The 15,819-nt window shown below is 47.2% G+C and overlaps 1 protein-coding gene across 6 annotated transcripts in view; it reads left to right on the forward strand.

The window, feature by feature from the left end:
• PAN2 (poly(A) specific ribonuclease subunit PAN2) overlaps window positions 1-15,819 on the forward strand; it is a 415,349-nt gene that overhangs the window by 314,815 nt on the left and 84,715 nt on the right. For all 6 annotated transcript variants that reach the window (XM_069230608.1, XM_069230605.1, XM_069230604.1 and 3 more), the window contains 2 exons: window positions 7,138-7,281; window positions 7,460-7,639. In XM_069230608.1, coding sequence (XP_069086709.1) covers window positions 7,138-7,281; window positions 7,460-7,639 — 324 coding nt within the window. The remainder of the gene's footprint in view (window positions 1-7,137; window positions 7,282-7,459; window positions 7,640-15,819) is intronic.

The raw sequence follows: 15,819 nt of genomic DNA on the forward strand, positions 1-15,819 counted from the left end.
TGTATAGGGGAGCTAGGGGAACTAGGAAACCTCAAAGGTAAGTACCACAATGTCCCCCAGCGACCAGGAAGAAAGGAGTACGTTTCTGGATTTACCCCAAACCACCAAAAAGGAGGAAAAAGTAGAAAATGCAACACCCAGACAAGACTGCAAGAAACCAGCAGTGGATTCCTGAAGAGAAAGACCGGTGGAAGAAGGGGACCAATTCCAGAATTCACACAAGTGTCCAGTGGGGGCAGGAGCCTTATCCACCCATCTGGTTGCAGGAGTTGGTCGACGGTAGTACGAAGGTCAGCAATGCAGCCCTGGAGCTGGAGAACGTTCCTGGGGAATGCAGTCCACGCCCTACACTGGATGGAAGATTGCAGTTGGGTAGTGGTGCGGGAAAGCCACCAACAAGCCTTGGCAAAGGCAGAAGTCGTGGTGAAACAAACGTGGAGCTGCAGGGGACCAACAAGGTCCAGGAGGACTCAACCCACGGTGGGAGTCCAGGGGGGACCCCTCAGCAAGTCTGAGAGTCCACAGAAGAAAAGGTGGGCCCCTCAGGAGACCCACTGGAAGAGGAACCGGGAGTTGCAGAGGAGCCCACGCAGTACAATTGGAGAAGGGTCCCATGTTACAGAAGCATGCAAAGGCAGTGCTTTACAGGAAGGAGTGCTGGGGGCTGGGCCTACATGGAGTCTGAAGATCCCTTGAAGAGAGATGCCAACAAGCCTTGGTAGCTGCAAGAGACGCAGTGCATAGGGGCACTGTCCTGGGTGAGAAGGCAAGGCCTTACTTCACCAAAGTTGGACTGCTGGCAGAGACGACCAAGAGGACTAGTCCAGACCACCACACAGCCGGTCGACGTTGCATTTGGTGCCTGCGGATGCAGGAGAGTAACTACTTCACTCCAAGGGAGATTCCTTCTTCCTTCTCGTGCAGCGTGAAGACTTGCCACCCTCCGAGGCTGCACAGCCAGATAAATGTTGCAGAAGCTAGATGGAGGCGCAGAAACAATATTGCAAGCAGTCTCTTCATTGTGGATGCAGGTTGTTGGATCCTGGAGGGTCCAGTCGCAGATCCAGTGGCTAGAAGTAGAGGTTCAAGAGGAGTCCTGCTGGAATCTTAAAAGCCAAATCTGTGGACCCACCCAAGAGAGAAACCCTAAATAGCCCTGAAAAGGGGTATTGGTCACCTAGCCAGGTGACCACCTATCAGGAGGGTGCTCTGACATCACCTGCCTGACCTGGCCACTCAGATGCTCCCAGAGGCCCCTGCCCACCTTGGATTCAAGATGGCAGAACCCAGAGACCCTCTGGAGGAGCTCTAGTTACAACCCCTGGGGTGGTGATGGACAGGGGAGTGGTCACTTCCCTTTCTATTGTCCAATTTTGCGCCAGAACAGGGACTGGGGGTCCCTGAACCGGTGTAGACTGGTTTATGCACAGAGGGCACCAAATGTGCCCTTCAAAGCATACCAGTGACTTGGGGTGGCTACCCTTCCCAAGACATGTAGCACCGATTTCCAAAGGGCGAGGGTGTTACCCCCCTATTCCAAAGGAAATCCTTTGTTCTGTCTTCTTGGGCTTGAACTGTTCAAGCAGAAGGGGGGTAGAAACCTGTCTGAGGGGAGGCAGCAGGTTGGGCTGCCTGAAAAACCCCAGAAGGCTGGTAGGAGCAATATGGGGGGGTCCTCTTAGGAGCCCCCAGAGTCCAGTACACAAATCAAAATGGTGTCCCCGCACTCACACAGTCCAGGAAAATGGAGTTGGAGTTCGTGGGGGCACCTCTGCTAGTGCAGGGGTGTCCTCCCACACAGGTACTTGCCCCCTGCCCTCTGGGCTAGGAGGGCCTACCCTAGGGGTGACTTACAGTGACCTGTATTGAAAAGTGTGCATGCACCCTTTCACGCAGGCTGCAATGGCAGGCCTGCAGATACACTCTGCATGGGCGGCATAATACATGCTGCAGCCCATGGGGATCCCCTGGTACTCCAACGCCCCGGGTACCATATACTAGGGACTTACATGGGGACACTAGTATGCCAAATATAGGGTGTATATGGTTTAGTAACCAAGTTTAAAGGAAGAGAGCATAATCACTGTGGTCCTGGCTAGCAGGATCCCAGTGAACACAGTCAAACACACTGACAACAGGCAAATAATGGGGGTAACCATGCCAAGAAAGAGGGTACTTTCCTACACTTACTAAGTATGACAATCGACCGACATAACTGGGCATATCTGCTCGTACAGATATGCCCTTGCATGTAATCCAATGAACCCTGCCTTAGGTCTGTAAGGCCTGCTAGAGGAGTGACCTACATATATTGCATGCAGTGTTGCGGTCCATGGCACACATGCTGTGTGCCAATGTCGTGTTTTCACTTTTGCTTACTCCAAAGCACACAGCCTTTAATGGCAGCTTGTCATGTGCTTGGTGAGGGATCCCTTAGAGTGGCACAATTAGTGCTGCAGCCCTTAGGGCCTATCTTTAGTACCCTAGGCACCATTTACTAGGAGGGTGCTAAAGAGTTTGCCAATTGGAGAATCAACTGTGCAGTTTTGGGAAAGAGATATGGCACAGGGGACCTGGTTAGCAGGAACCCAGTTCACTTTCAGTTGAAATCTCATCAGATACCAGGCAAAACTTGGGGGGTAACCATGTCAAAAAAAGGTCAGAAAAAGGCACTTTCCTCCTGCTTGTTTCTGATGTTCTTGCTCCTCTTGCCTCCCCCGCATCTCCCCTCACTGCAGCCAATTCCCACTCTTTTCCCACCATCCTCCTCCCATCTATCCTTATCTGCTCTCCTGTGTGCCTTCTCCTGCTGCAGTCTCCCGCCCCTCCCTAGCCCCGCTCCCCATCAGCCTCCTCCTTCTAGGGCCTATTTAATGGCAGCCACTGCACAACCCCGTTGAGTAGGTGCCCAGGCCCTATCTCCCATTTACCTTGAACTTGTCTAAGGCCCTTTCAGACTCTCTCCCTCTCCTCCTGCCTTCTCTCTCTCCTCCATACTCTAACTTTGCATTCTGCCGTCTGTACTCTCCTGTGTTTGGTGTCTGTGCCCATTTCACCTTTTGTGTCAGTTTACCTTCTTGTGCTCTTTGTGCCTAGTGCACGTTTGCCTTTTGTGATCACACCTGTTGTCTGGTTCTTTGGCTCCTGTGCTTTTTAGGTCGAGCATGGTAGCGCCTGAACGCTGCTTTTCCGACTTGTTGGTATGTATCTGGGCTTTTAACCATGCCCACCCCACGCCCATCACTATCACTTGTTCACGGGCTTGCCTTTCAAAAATCCTTAATCTTCATTGGTAAATGGTTTACGTTTGTCCCTCCTTGGGGCGGTTTTGTTACCGCCTTGGCCATCGACCCTGTTACATGGATAATTGAACTTTTGCCGATAACTTTGACTGAGAGCGAACGTCTTTTTCTTTTAGTCTGTCCTTGGGGCTCACGCTCATGACAGCAGGGTCGCTTTGAATCGGCTCGCTTATGTCAACTGTTTTATTTTTTATTTTCAGTTTGTGTGGCAAGAAAAGTCCAGTTACAAATTTAAAACGCTAATAGCTTTAACTTTAGCTTTAAACGCAAGACCCACTGTATTGCAGATGCTCGTTTTGCTGTAGTTCCAGTTTTTTGTGCCCTTTTGTGTTTTGTGCCGGTTTCTTTTGCCCTTGCTCCTCTTGTCTCCCTGCTTCTCCCCTTGCTGCAGGGGACCCCCCACGCTCCCTCCAGTGCTTTTCCCGCCGCCCCCCTCCTTATCTGCTCTCCTGCGTGCCTTCTTGCGCTGCGGTTTCCCACTCGTCCATAGAACCCACCCTCCTAGGACTTATCTAATGGCGCCTGCTGCACAACAGTGCAGCAGGCAAGCTGCTTGCATGCCGAAGGTGCGCCAAAGGCAAACATGTCTGTGCCCATTTACTCCTGGACCATACCCAGCACCATGAACTCTGGTCCGTCTAACCACCACTGTTGCATTTCCACTAACTTGCTAGCAGTCAACACTGGACCCCTTCGCAACCGCTGCCCCTGTTTCCCTCCGCATCGCACTGCAGGTCCTTTCTCATAAGTTCACTGCTGATTCTCTTGCAGCATCACAGCTGCCACCCTTCGCACACACTTCACCCAGCATCACCTGCCTGCTCCTCAATACCAAATCTTTCTCTGCAAACACGTCACAGAGGTCTGGGACCTTTTCGACATGCTCTCCCCAGACTTCCTTTATCACCGAAACCTGGCCCAGCCTGTCATCTACCACTGCCATCCCAGTAGCCATCTCACCTGGCTACAAGATTGTTCATTGCAACAGACTCCACAGACTTGGAGTAGGCATCACAGTAATCCACAAAGACATCACCGGCAGTGCCTTTACTGACAAACCAACCACAATCATGGAATGTCAGCACTTCAAACTACATCTCACCCACTCCACTACAACCTCTTTCTGCTTAGCGACCTCAACATTCATCTTGATGAAACCACAGTCCTCAATGCCACCGCCCTCCTAGAGTCCTGACAACATCAGACACACGCAGCTCATACAAGACCCAACTCAGCCCAGAACAAGATTACCTTCAGCCACCTTACCCCACTCAAATGGACAGACCACTCCATTGTACGCTTCTCCATCAGTGCACCCCACCAAACCAAAACCATCCATCTACTTCACCCGTAACTGTAACAAATTAGCAATCAGTCTGGACTTACGCCCTCCGTTCCATCCAGCCGATCCTCACAGACGACCTACAGAACGACCTACCCACCTTCAACAACTGAATTTCAGACTTCGCCAATGCCTTGGCCCCCATGAAGTTCAGACATACAAGAACCCACGCTCAACAGGGAAGACCTAAGACTCCAAACGCCATTGCAAACATCTGACATCTGGAGAGCAAATCGAGAACTAACCAAGACAATACATCCAGGGACACCTACAGATCCGCACTCAGAAGGTACCATGCACGGATCAAAGAAGTCAGGAAAGCGGCCCTCGTGCTCAGACTCGAATGCTGCACCAACTCTGACAAAGAGCTCTTAAACATAGACAAGTAATTCACCAACCCAACTGCTGTATCAACCCCCTCACAGCCTCTGCGCAGACCTGTCTGACTTTAACCTGCACCAAATACTCAACATCTATACCAACTTCTATACCAAATAACTTGTCTGCCTCTGTGACACTCCTCTCTGTCTAAATCCTGGCACTGGGGCACAAAGCACAGGCTCCCAATTCAGACGCTGTTATCATGCTAAAGCAAGCATGAGAGCAGCTCTGGTATTGGCCTAGGCATGCTGGTTTGATGCCCACTCAGGCACAGGGAGCCTGTGCCATTTCTGGAGAAATGTAAATACGCATGTCAATTTGACCAGCATAAGACGGCTGGCCAAACTGACATGCGCACTTACAAATGCCCACCACTCCTCCTCCCTGCCATGGCCCCGCCCTAGACTTCCATGGCTTAGTCAGACAGTAACAAATAATTGTCACTGCCTAACTGAGCAGAGGGGCGACGCTCCTGTGCCACTATGGAGGAGCTGCCCCTGGCACTTTCACCACAGATGACACTGCCAGAATCATGCAGACAATCTGCTTGAGGTTCCCCTCAGACCCCTGCCCTCACCACATGTACATCCTGGGAAAAACACATATCAGCGCCCACATCATCATCAACTCCCTCTATCCTCGGCTGAATCTTCCCAGACAGCTGGAAACCTGCAGAGGTCACAGCCCTCCTGAAGAAACCCAAATTGAAAGATTCCAGCAACTAAATGCCCATCTCGCCCCTATCCTTCCCAGCCAAAGTCCAGAGGAAAGAAATCAACCAGCAGCTTTATGTCCACCACCCCCTGGACTACACCCATTCAGGTTTACGCAGCAACCACAGTAGGGAAACAGCCCTTTTGGCAGCAACAGACAACATCCAATCTATCATGAACATAAGAGAACCCCAGCACTCTTCCTGCACGCACTATTTGCGGTTTTCAACACCATCTCCAATGGCACCCTCATCCTCCGACTCTGAGAAGCTAGTCTGTGGAGTCCCCTAGGGCTCCACCCTCAATCCAACTCTGTTCACTGTTTACATGGCACCTCTTGCCGCATCATAAGAACCCACAGCATCTATGTTTTCTCCTATGCCGACAAGACTCAGCTCATCCTCTCCCTCACAGACACTAGCAACACCACAAGGACCAACTTCGCTGCTTGCATGTTCAATGTAAAATGGATGCAAGAGAATTGCCTCAAACTCAACACAGACAAAATGGCGATCCTGATCTTAAAAAGTAAGAGCCCCCCCTGAGACTCCTCCTGGTGGCCATCCAACCTGGGCCCCAGACCCACCCCCGAGAAAACACCAGAAACCTCTGGTTTATTCTTGATGACAAACTTGCAATGAACAAACAGGTCAGTGCCATTGTCTCTTCCTGTTGCCACCTCCTCAGAATGCTTTGCAAGATCTTCAAATGGCACACAAGACGCAGATCACCCAGGCCCTCACCACCAGCAAACTAGACTATGGCAATCAACTCTATATAGGCATCTCCAACCAACTCCTGGAAAGAATCCAAACCATCCAAAACACCTTTGCCAGACTCATCCTAAACATCCCCAGAAGTGCTCACATCACTCCCTACCTCACCAAACTACACTGGCTACCCATTCAGAAAATGTTGCAGATTGAAGCTGCCTATCCACACCTAAAAAAAAGCTTTCCACAACACAGGACCAACATACCTCAGTGACCAAATCCAACCCTCCAGGCAGCTGTACTGCACCTCTCTCTGTTGCACAAATCTTCTGCATCTGCAGAAGGAAGACAGAAATGCACTCATTCTCCTTCATTCCTGCCAAAAACTGGAAGTAACTTCCTCTACACATCAGTCCTGCCACACTATACCGTCAGGCCTACACTCCTGCTCCAGTGCCTCCCTCACAGGTGATAAGCTGTGCCATTCAAATTCACATAACATGATAGTGTTAATTTAAATGTGTGTTTGTATTGCCACAGTACTCTCTGACAAAAAAAAACCAAGCAAATCAAGAGAATCTGATAAAAATGCATCTGCTAGGCAGGCTTTTGTGATTAACCGTGTTGAAGGTGGCTAAGTGGGATTTCATGAAATGGTTAAATGACTAAAAGTGGTCTCGTTGCAGGAAGAGGCAGAGCTGCGTAGTGACGGCACCAAGTCCACCATCAAACCTAGCCAGATGTCTGTAGCACGGATCACCTGTGTCCGAGGGCAAGGGCCAAATGAAGGAGTGCCTTTCATAGATGACTACATTTCCACTCAGGAGCAGGTGTGTGCAAATTGCTGTATGTGGCAATGACAGTGTCTTTCTCCCCTCGCTCCAGCAGTTTGGTCTTACCACCTGAGGGAGTGAGATTCGGGGAAACATTGCTTACATGTAAAGTGTTACTCTTTCCTTTGTGTTAAAGGAGTCATAGTGGTAATTTAAAGTAAATTTCCCCCTGCAGGTTGTTGATTACTTGACTCAGTACTCTGGCATCAAGCCGGGTGACTTGGATGCCAAAATCTCTTCCAAGCATCTAACCACCCTGAAGTCCACATATCTGAAACTGCGGTTTCTTATTGACGTCGGCGTCAAGTTTGTGGGCCATGGGCTCCAGAAGGACTTCCGGGTCATAAATTTAATGGTAAGTGTCCGTCTTTTCATCATAAAGCCGCAAGTTCACTTGTGTGGACTTACTATAACCTTTAAAAAGAGGCGAGGCGTTGTTTGCAAGCAAGTCTTCCTAAATGTGTCCCTTTTGAAATTCGAAGTTCTTGCCTTCTGGTCCTCAGACACTCTGCTTTCTTATAAGCTATTTTTCTCTAAAGGATGTAGCCACTGTGAATCCTATGAAGTAGGGCTTTTGTTTTGGCACAGAGATACCAAGCTCCCAGAATCCATTCCTGGGAATTATTTTTATTCAACAGAGCTGCCACTGGGCAAACTTTAAACCTGTCTTTTTTAACATACTGAGCTTAGGATGCTGGTTTTTTTATATATATATATATATATATATATATATTAACAGCTGTCACATTGGTGCTTTGAAGCTTTTTATAGACTTCATGGCTTTGCGGTGACTTAGCAACTCCTAAGTAGATGGGTATGACTGTCATATGCAGTGGAATAGTACTCATTCAAATGCTGAATTTTATCTAAACTCATCAGCATTCAGACTGATTATAGTGTTATTGCCTCTTTTAGGTCTCGCACCTAAGACCGCCTTAGCTGTCATTACTAAAAGAACTGTTGTGCACCAAAACTTTCAGTAGGCTTTGGATCAGCTCATTGCTTATCATTGGTTTGCTTTATTATCAATCATTTTGCTAATTATTCCATGCCTTTCTTTCCTCTTCTAGTTGTTGTTGTTCCCCTGGAACATAGCTTGCTCTAGTATTGGAACTTTCATAGATTGACATGCTTGAATTCCTCCCTGTCATCGAGATGGGAGTCCCTGGTGTAATACAGAAGCTATGCTCAAGTGCATATTAAGATAAAGTAGATTAAGCCTTAAAATTAGAAACATATCAGTCGTTTTGTTAAAAAAAAGGACCAAACTCTAATGTCAACCAATCAGATCACACCACCCTCTAGAACCCTCCTGTGAGGAACTGACTTCCCTCAGATTTTCCACCACACATCGTGCTTAGGAGTCTCCTCTGAGCTCTGCTCAGTTTTTTCTCAGATATTCTTTTCTGAGGAAATTTGGATAATCTTTTCTCCTCAGAAATTCTTACTTTTGGGTGCTTCAAACTGACAACCATGTCCGAGACATCTAAGAAAGGGCTTTCTAGAGCCTGTGCTACCTGCATGAAGAAGAGGTTGCATGTGGATGACCAGCATAAGGACTGCATATACTGTCTCTATCCTAACCATAAAACCAGAGACTGCAAGGTATATAGGACATTTTCTACTAACACTCTAAAGGACAGAGGGTCGTCTTCTCATTTGGCTACAGAAATTAAAATCCAGAGACAATCCGGTTTCTGATGAGGACAGTGCCTCCTCTTCTGTGTCTGTCGTCAAGACACCTGTGAAAAGACATGCTGAGGAAATGTCAGCCACTCACGAACCATCTAAAAAGAATTCAAAAAAGTAATCAGAGGCTTCCTCCAAAATATGGAGCCCATCAAAAAAGGGGAAATCAAAGGGTTCAGATTACATCAAATCTGGAAAGACAACCATCTCTGAGACCCCAATGCTGCCTTTCAGAATAAAACATACCTTTAAAAAGCCAGCCTCTGCACCATCGATGGGACTATCATCAGCGGTATCTCCATTGACGGCTCATGCTTCAAGACGACATTTACTGTTGTCACAATGTCTGTCGACAGCAGCTACATCTGAATCCCTGTTGACAGTCTGGTCATCCTCGTCGATGGCGTGCCCCATTTCCTCGCTGTCACTGCAGTCTTCTTCGCCTCTGCTCGTCTCGTCGACGATCCTCCCATCGACGCTTCTGTCGAAGGAACACTTGTCGGGGCCTCCACCGACGATGGCGACCTTACCCACGGCAACCTCATCAATGACGCTTCAACCATCGACACTCCCACCGTTGATGGCGCTTATGTCGGCGACACTTGTCAACGATCACTTTGTCGACACTACCACCGTCGACGACATCTCACCTCTCGTCGACGATCAAGATAACAGCAAAGAGACAGAAACCATCTACCTTAGCTCTGTTCTCGTCGACGGAGCAGGTTAGTCAAAGAAAGGTCAAAAAGCATCACTTGACCCCCTCAATTACATCTTCTAGTAAGGTGTCGAGCCTACTACCTTTGCACCTTTTGGATAAAGACGACTCAGAGGAGAATGGCCTCTATGGGGTGACCAGCAGTCCTTCAGTTATGGGTCAAATGTCAGGAGTATTCGGATGAGGATGGCTCTTACTATGACCAGCAATATTACGAACAGCAACAACAGGGGCTGGTAGGTCTCCATCCCGGCTTGGTGTCGGACTTGCAAGCAATGTTAGCAGATTATAGGGAACGTTTTCTGCCAATGCCTACATCGGTGCATCAGCCGATGATTCCCGCTATACCACCAAGCCCTCAGCAGTTCCAACAACTGCAGGTTATAACTCCTCCTAGGCTTCAAGCTTCTCCTCAATCTATACCTGCCCAGCAAGCCTCTTCGGGTAAAGATGGTGAGGAAGGAGAGATCCATACACTGAATGATGAATGGGATGTCTAGATCATTCCAGCACCTGCCTCTCCTGCGACACCAATTGTGGAATCTCCTCCAGAGAATATTGGTGGCTTTCACAACCTGCTAGAAAGAGCAGCCATGCGATTTGATCTACCGATGCCTGCGACTCAGCAAGATTGTTTCCTGTACGATTTCAAGGAACCTCACAGAACAACTGTTAGGGCTATCCCAATAATTGACCATGTTTGGAGCCAGGGTTTGAAGATAATGCAGAACCCTGCAACGGTACCTGCACTGCTGCCTATCTTAGACAAAAAATAAGTCCACAGATGATGCTCCTGCTTGCCTCACAGGCCACCCAAACCCAGACTCTGCCATCTCGCAGGCAGCGCAAAGGTGTACCAGGAATCCTTTTACACCGTTAACCACATCACCAGATAAAGAGGGGAGTCACCTGGATTATATTGTAAACTGTTTTTCCTCAATGTCTGCCATTGTGGTACAGCTGCCAATTCTCTAGCGCTCCTTGGCAGATATGACAGACAGCTCTGGTCAAACATGTCTCACTGTTTGGCAGAACTCTCGGAGGGTTCCAAGATGGAGGCAAAAAAAGGTGCTCATGGAGGGATAACGTTCCTCAGTGGAAATCGACTGTGCACTTGATATCGCCGCCATGGTCTTTAGGCTGCTTGCTGGATCGGCTGTTTTAAGACATCAGGGGTGGCTCAAGCCAATAATTTTCGACCCAAAGTTCAGGCAAAATGTTTAGATCTTCCCTACAACAGAGAGGTGCTCTTTGGGAAGCATGTCTATGACGCACTTCAGTCTATAAAGTCAAACTCTGAGACAGCCAGATCATTAGGCACTCTGCAGTATAGAAAAGTGCCTTTTCCTGGAGGATATCGGCACTATAGATTTTCATTGTACTCCACCACTTTCCATACTTCTAGACCCCAGTATCAACAGACAGCCGCCCCCGGCAGCTTACACCAAACCCTATCACAAAGGCAAGTCTGGATGACAATCTCTAAAGAAACTGCCCGTAGACAATGACTACCTTCAGCTGGTTCTCTCCCACTTTTCCCCTACAGTCTTTCACGGAATATTAAAACATCATATTCAGCCCTGGCGGCAAATGACCAAAGACAAATGGGTGCTAGTTGTAATTCAAATTGGACACCTCTTAGAGTTCATTCAGATTCCCCCATTAACACCTCCACCCCAGGTTCGACAAAGACATCTTCGTCTACTCAGCTTAGAAGTGGAAACCATGTTGAGCAAAGGAGCCATAGAAGTTGTACCATATTCCCAGAGAGGGAAAGGTTTCTTCTCCCGCTTCCTTTTCATTCGGAAACCATCTCACTTATGGATGTCACTCCTAGACTTGTGACAAATACCTCAAGAAACATTCTGGATGGTCACCCTACAAGACTTCCTACAACTTCTAAACAGGGCAGACTAAATGGCTTCCTTGGAACTTCAAGAGCGTGCTTCCATATTCCCATTCACCCACTACACAGGAAGTTACTAAGATTTGTGGTGAACGGCAGACACTTTCAATTCAAGGTTCTTCCCTTTGGACTACGATCAGCACCAAAAATCTTCAGCGTACCTGAGAAGGAAGAAACACCAGAATGTCCTTACCTAGACGACTGGCTAGTGAAAGCTCCTGACGTCCAGTCAGCACGCAAGTCCGTCAAGGAGACCTGGCACCTTTTCGAGGACTTGGGCCTCGCTCTCAACCGGGAAAAATCACTACTCCAAGCTTCGACTTGGATAGCCTTCCTGGGGGCTACATTGGACATGCAACAAATCAAAGCCTACCCAACACGGGATAGGCAGAACAAGCGAAGCGAATCCAAAGAAAGTCTCTTTCAGTTACAGTACAAATCCTTACTAGGGATGATGTCATCTTGTATAAGCCTAATTCCCCGCTGTCGACTTCACATGTGTCCGATTCAGGAGGACCTAGACAAGTAATAGAAGCGGGCACAAGGACCTTTCGAGTACACTATCCACATCACTCTGCTCATGATAGCTTTTCTTGATTGGTGGACAGTTCCCGAAAACATTTCACGAGGTCTGCACTTCTTACCACAGATCCCTCGACTAACCGTGACAACGGACGCGTCAATGACTGGATGGGGTGCTTGCCTGCAGGACCTTTGAGTGAGTGGCAAATGGCCCTCCTCTCACCATCTTTCATATTTACCTTCTCAAACTGAGAGCAGTGTATTATGCTTTGCAAGCCTTCCTCCCAAGAATTTTAGGATCGACAGTGCTTGTCAGGACGGACAATACCACCACAATGCGCTATCTCAACAAACAAGGAGGAACATGTTCCCACCTACTATTTCGAGAAGCGTAGACCATTTGGAGTTGGTGTATTCAGCTCTCAATGCACATAATAGCGGAGCATGTCCCAGGCCTGCAAAATACCATTACGGATTCGTTGAGCAGGTTGACGGCATCTCACGAGTGGGAGTTAGACCAGCGGACATTGGATGGAATATTCGACCAGAGGGAAAAATCGAATCTGGATCTGTTCACAACTTTCCAGAATGCCAAATGCCAATAATTACGCAAGTTGGCATCACCAACAAGGATCATGGGGGGGATGCATTTTCGATTGCATGGTCAGGGATTTATGCATACGCCTTTCCTCCAATTCCTGCCCTCACAAGGGTAATCGGGAAAATTAAGTCTAAACCCTGCCAGATAATTCTGATAGCTCCAGCGTGGCCACATCAACCTTGGTACACAGAGTTACTTCTACTATCCTCATGTCCACCCATCAGGATGAAACCAATTCCGGAGCTGCTTACCATCAACCAGGGACAAGTAAGACACCTGGATCCCAAATCTCTGAGCTTATCGGCATGGCTCCTGAATTCACCGAATTCGGCCGCTTAGACATATCAAATGATTGCAAGGACATATTAGCTAAAGCACGAGCAGATAGCACAAATAAAACTTACTGCCTGACGTGGAAGCGATTTTGTTTGTGGTGCGAAGCCATGAATATACACTCTCTCTCCTCCACCCCGTAAAGATTTTTACCATACTTCTTACAGCTGGCATGCTCAGGGCTTGCCCATGCGTCCATCAGAGTTCATCTGGCAGCTATTTCTCGATATAGGAGAATACCAGGCAAACCATCTTTATGTTCAATGAGGTTAATAAAGCAATTCTTGAAAGGTCTCTTCAGATCCTTTCCTCTGGTGAAAGCCCCACCTCCAGCACGGCACCTTAACATCGTTCTCGGCCAGCTGATGAAGGACCCCTTTGAACCATTCACAGGGCGGACATCAAGTATCTCACATGAAAGATGGCTCTCCTCCTCGCCTTTACTTTTGCACGACAACCAATCCTAAATTCATCCTTAAGGTGCCTTCGGATTTTCATATTAATGAGCCAGTAGTACTGAAGTCATTCTTCCCAAACCCCCAAACTACTGTGGAAAGAACCCTGCATTCACTCGTTCTTATAAGATGCATCAAGTTTTATTTAGACAGAATGAAGTGCTTTAGGAAAACTAACCAGCTATTCATAGCCTTTAGTACCTCTAGAAAAGGGCACCCTGTAACTAAACAGTCCATTTCTCGATGGATTAAGGACACAATCATTTTCTGCCATCAGAAGACGGTTGGACAATTGATTACGAGTGTGCGAGCACATTCCACCAGAGCAATATCCACATCCTGTGCACTGTTCACAGGTGTATCAATACGGGACATTTTTCGTGCTGCTACATGGAAAACAGCAAATACTTTCACGCAGCACTATTTTCTGGATACAGAGTCACTTCAAGATGCAGCAGTTTAACAGGAAATCCTTAGAAATCTATTCCAATGAAGGTGAGCCATTTTTTCTACCCTCCATCCACTTGTTTTGTGTTATGTCACATTTTCTATAAAAGTAATAACTTTATGCTTTTCAGACTCTAGACTGCAAGAAAAACCTTCTGAAAATGTTGTCACGCTCTTTCACATATATAATAATATGTTGATACTGAACATGTAGAAAATGTGTTACTCACTGCTTACTATTCTGATTCAAGCATGTTGAATCTATGAAAGTTCCAATACTGGAGTAAGAAATAAGTTACTTACCTTGAACTGTAGTTCTCCAGTATTGGACACTTTAATAGTTTCACATGCGACCCACACATCTCCCCTGGGGAGCTAACCTTCATTCTCTCAGTAGTATCTATATTACAGCACTAGTGCTTGGAAAATCTCAGGGAAGTCAGCTCCTCACAGGAGGGTTCCAGAGGGTAGTGTGATCTGTTTGGTTGACAGTTTGGTCCTTTATTTTATTTTTTTTTTATTTTTTTTTTCATGTATTTTTTTTTTACAAAACATCTGTGATATGTTTCTAATTTTAAGTCCTAATGCACTTAATCTTTATATGCACTTGAGCATAACTTCTGTATTACACCGGGGACTCCATCTCGATGACGGGTAAGGCTTCAACCATGTGAATCTATGAAAGTGTCTAATACGGGAGAACTACAGTTACAGGGAAGTAACTTATTTCTTCTTTGTCCTGAGTGAATGAGTTTTATCCTTCCACTGCTTACATTCAGTAAACTACTATTTTTTCCTTGAGTGCTTTATGGGAGTACATGTGTTCTCTAGCTCTTTGCCCAAGTGCTACTTCTCTCAACTCCCTCACTGCCCCACTAAATTGCCCTAGCCCGGCCTGCTCAGCTTATTAAAACCCACCTCGCCCAGCTTCTCAGTTGCATCGCTGCAACCCATCTCCTTATTAGGTCGGGCGTGCAAGCGCTTTGACATGTTGTAAGTATTGTGGGCTTTTAACCACACCCATGGCACTCCCATCACTTTCATTCGTTCATGGGCTTGCCTTTCAAAAATCACTTGATGTAATTGGTAAATGCTTTACGTTTGTCCCGCCTTCAGGCTGTTTTTATCACGTCTTGCAGACTGCCTGTTACATGGAAAATTACATGATTTGTGATATTCTTCAGCGTGAGCGAATTGTTTTTTTTTGTCTTTCCCCTTCGTGGTGCTTGGTGGCCATGGTGCTCACAGCACGAACAAGCACAACAGCGTGAACTCAATTGGCGGTATTGAAGTGCTGGTCACATTGTTCATTTACATAATCAGAATAAATTCTTGTGGCTCGCCACATAAAACACTTGGAACTGGTAAATGCTTTACATAAAACAAAAATTTTCAAAGCGAGAGTTGCTCTCCCAGCACAGCAGGAGAGCTGATACTGCCATGTTAGATGGCATGTGTAGCTTTAAATACACATGCTTTGCATAAGCCCACCATTTGGTGTTGGGCTCTGAGTGTTACAAGTTGTTTTTCTTCTGAAGGTTTTCGAGTCACGGGATCGAGTGACTCCTCCTCTCCGTAATACTGCGTATGGGCATTGAGTCCTTTGTTAGATTTTCTTTCCCCTGTCTGTTTCGGATGTGTTTCCTCTCGCTCCAGTTGATTTCAGTTTAGTATTTCTGAACTTATTCTACTTTTCTCTAATTCATTCAGTATTCTTTCGCTCGCGTTTTCTATCTATAGACAATCTGATTTTCACCGTCTGGTTCGAATTTTCGCCCTTAAAACGGGCCTCGCCCGTTTAGGGCTGGCTTCAATGTCAGGCTGATGGAATGAACTCCGTTTCGATTCTGTCCTCGGTGTCACG

This window comes from Pleurodeles waltl, chromosome 4_2 (assembly GCF_031143425.1).
Source record: "Pleurodeles waltl isolate 20211129_DDA chromosome 4_2, aPleWal1.hap1.20221129, whole genome shotgun sequence".
NCBI classification, from domain to species: domain Eukaryota; kingdom Metazoa; phylum Chordata; class Amphibia; order Caudata; family Salamandridae; genus Pleurodeles; species Pleurodeles waltl.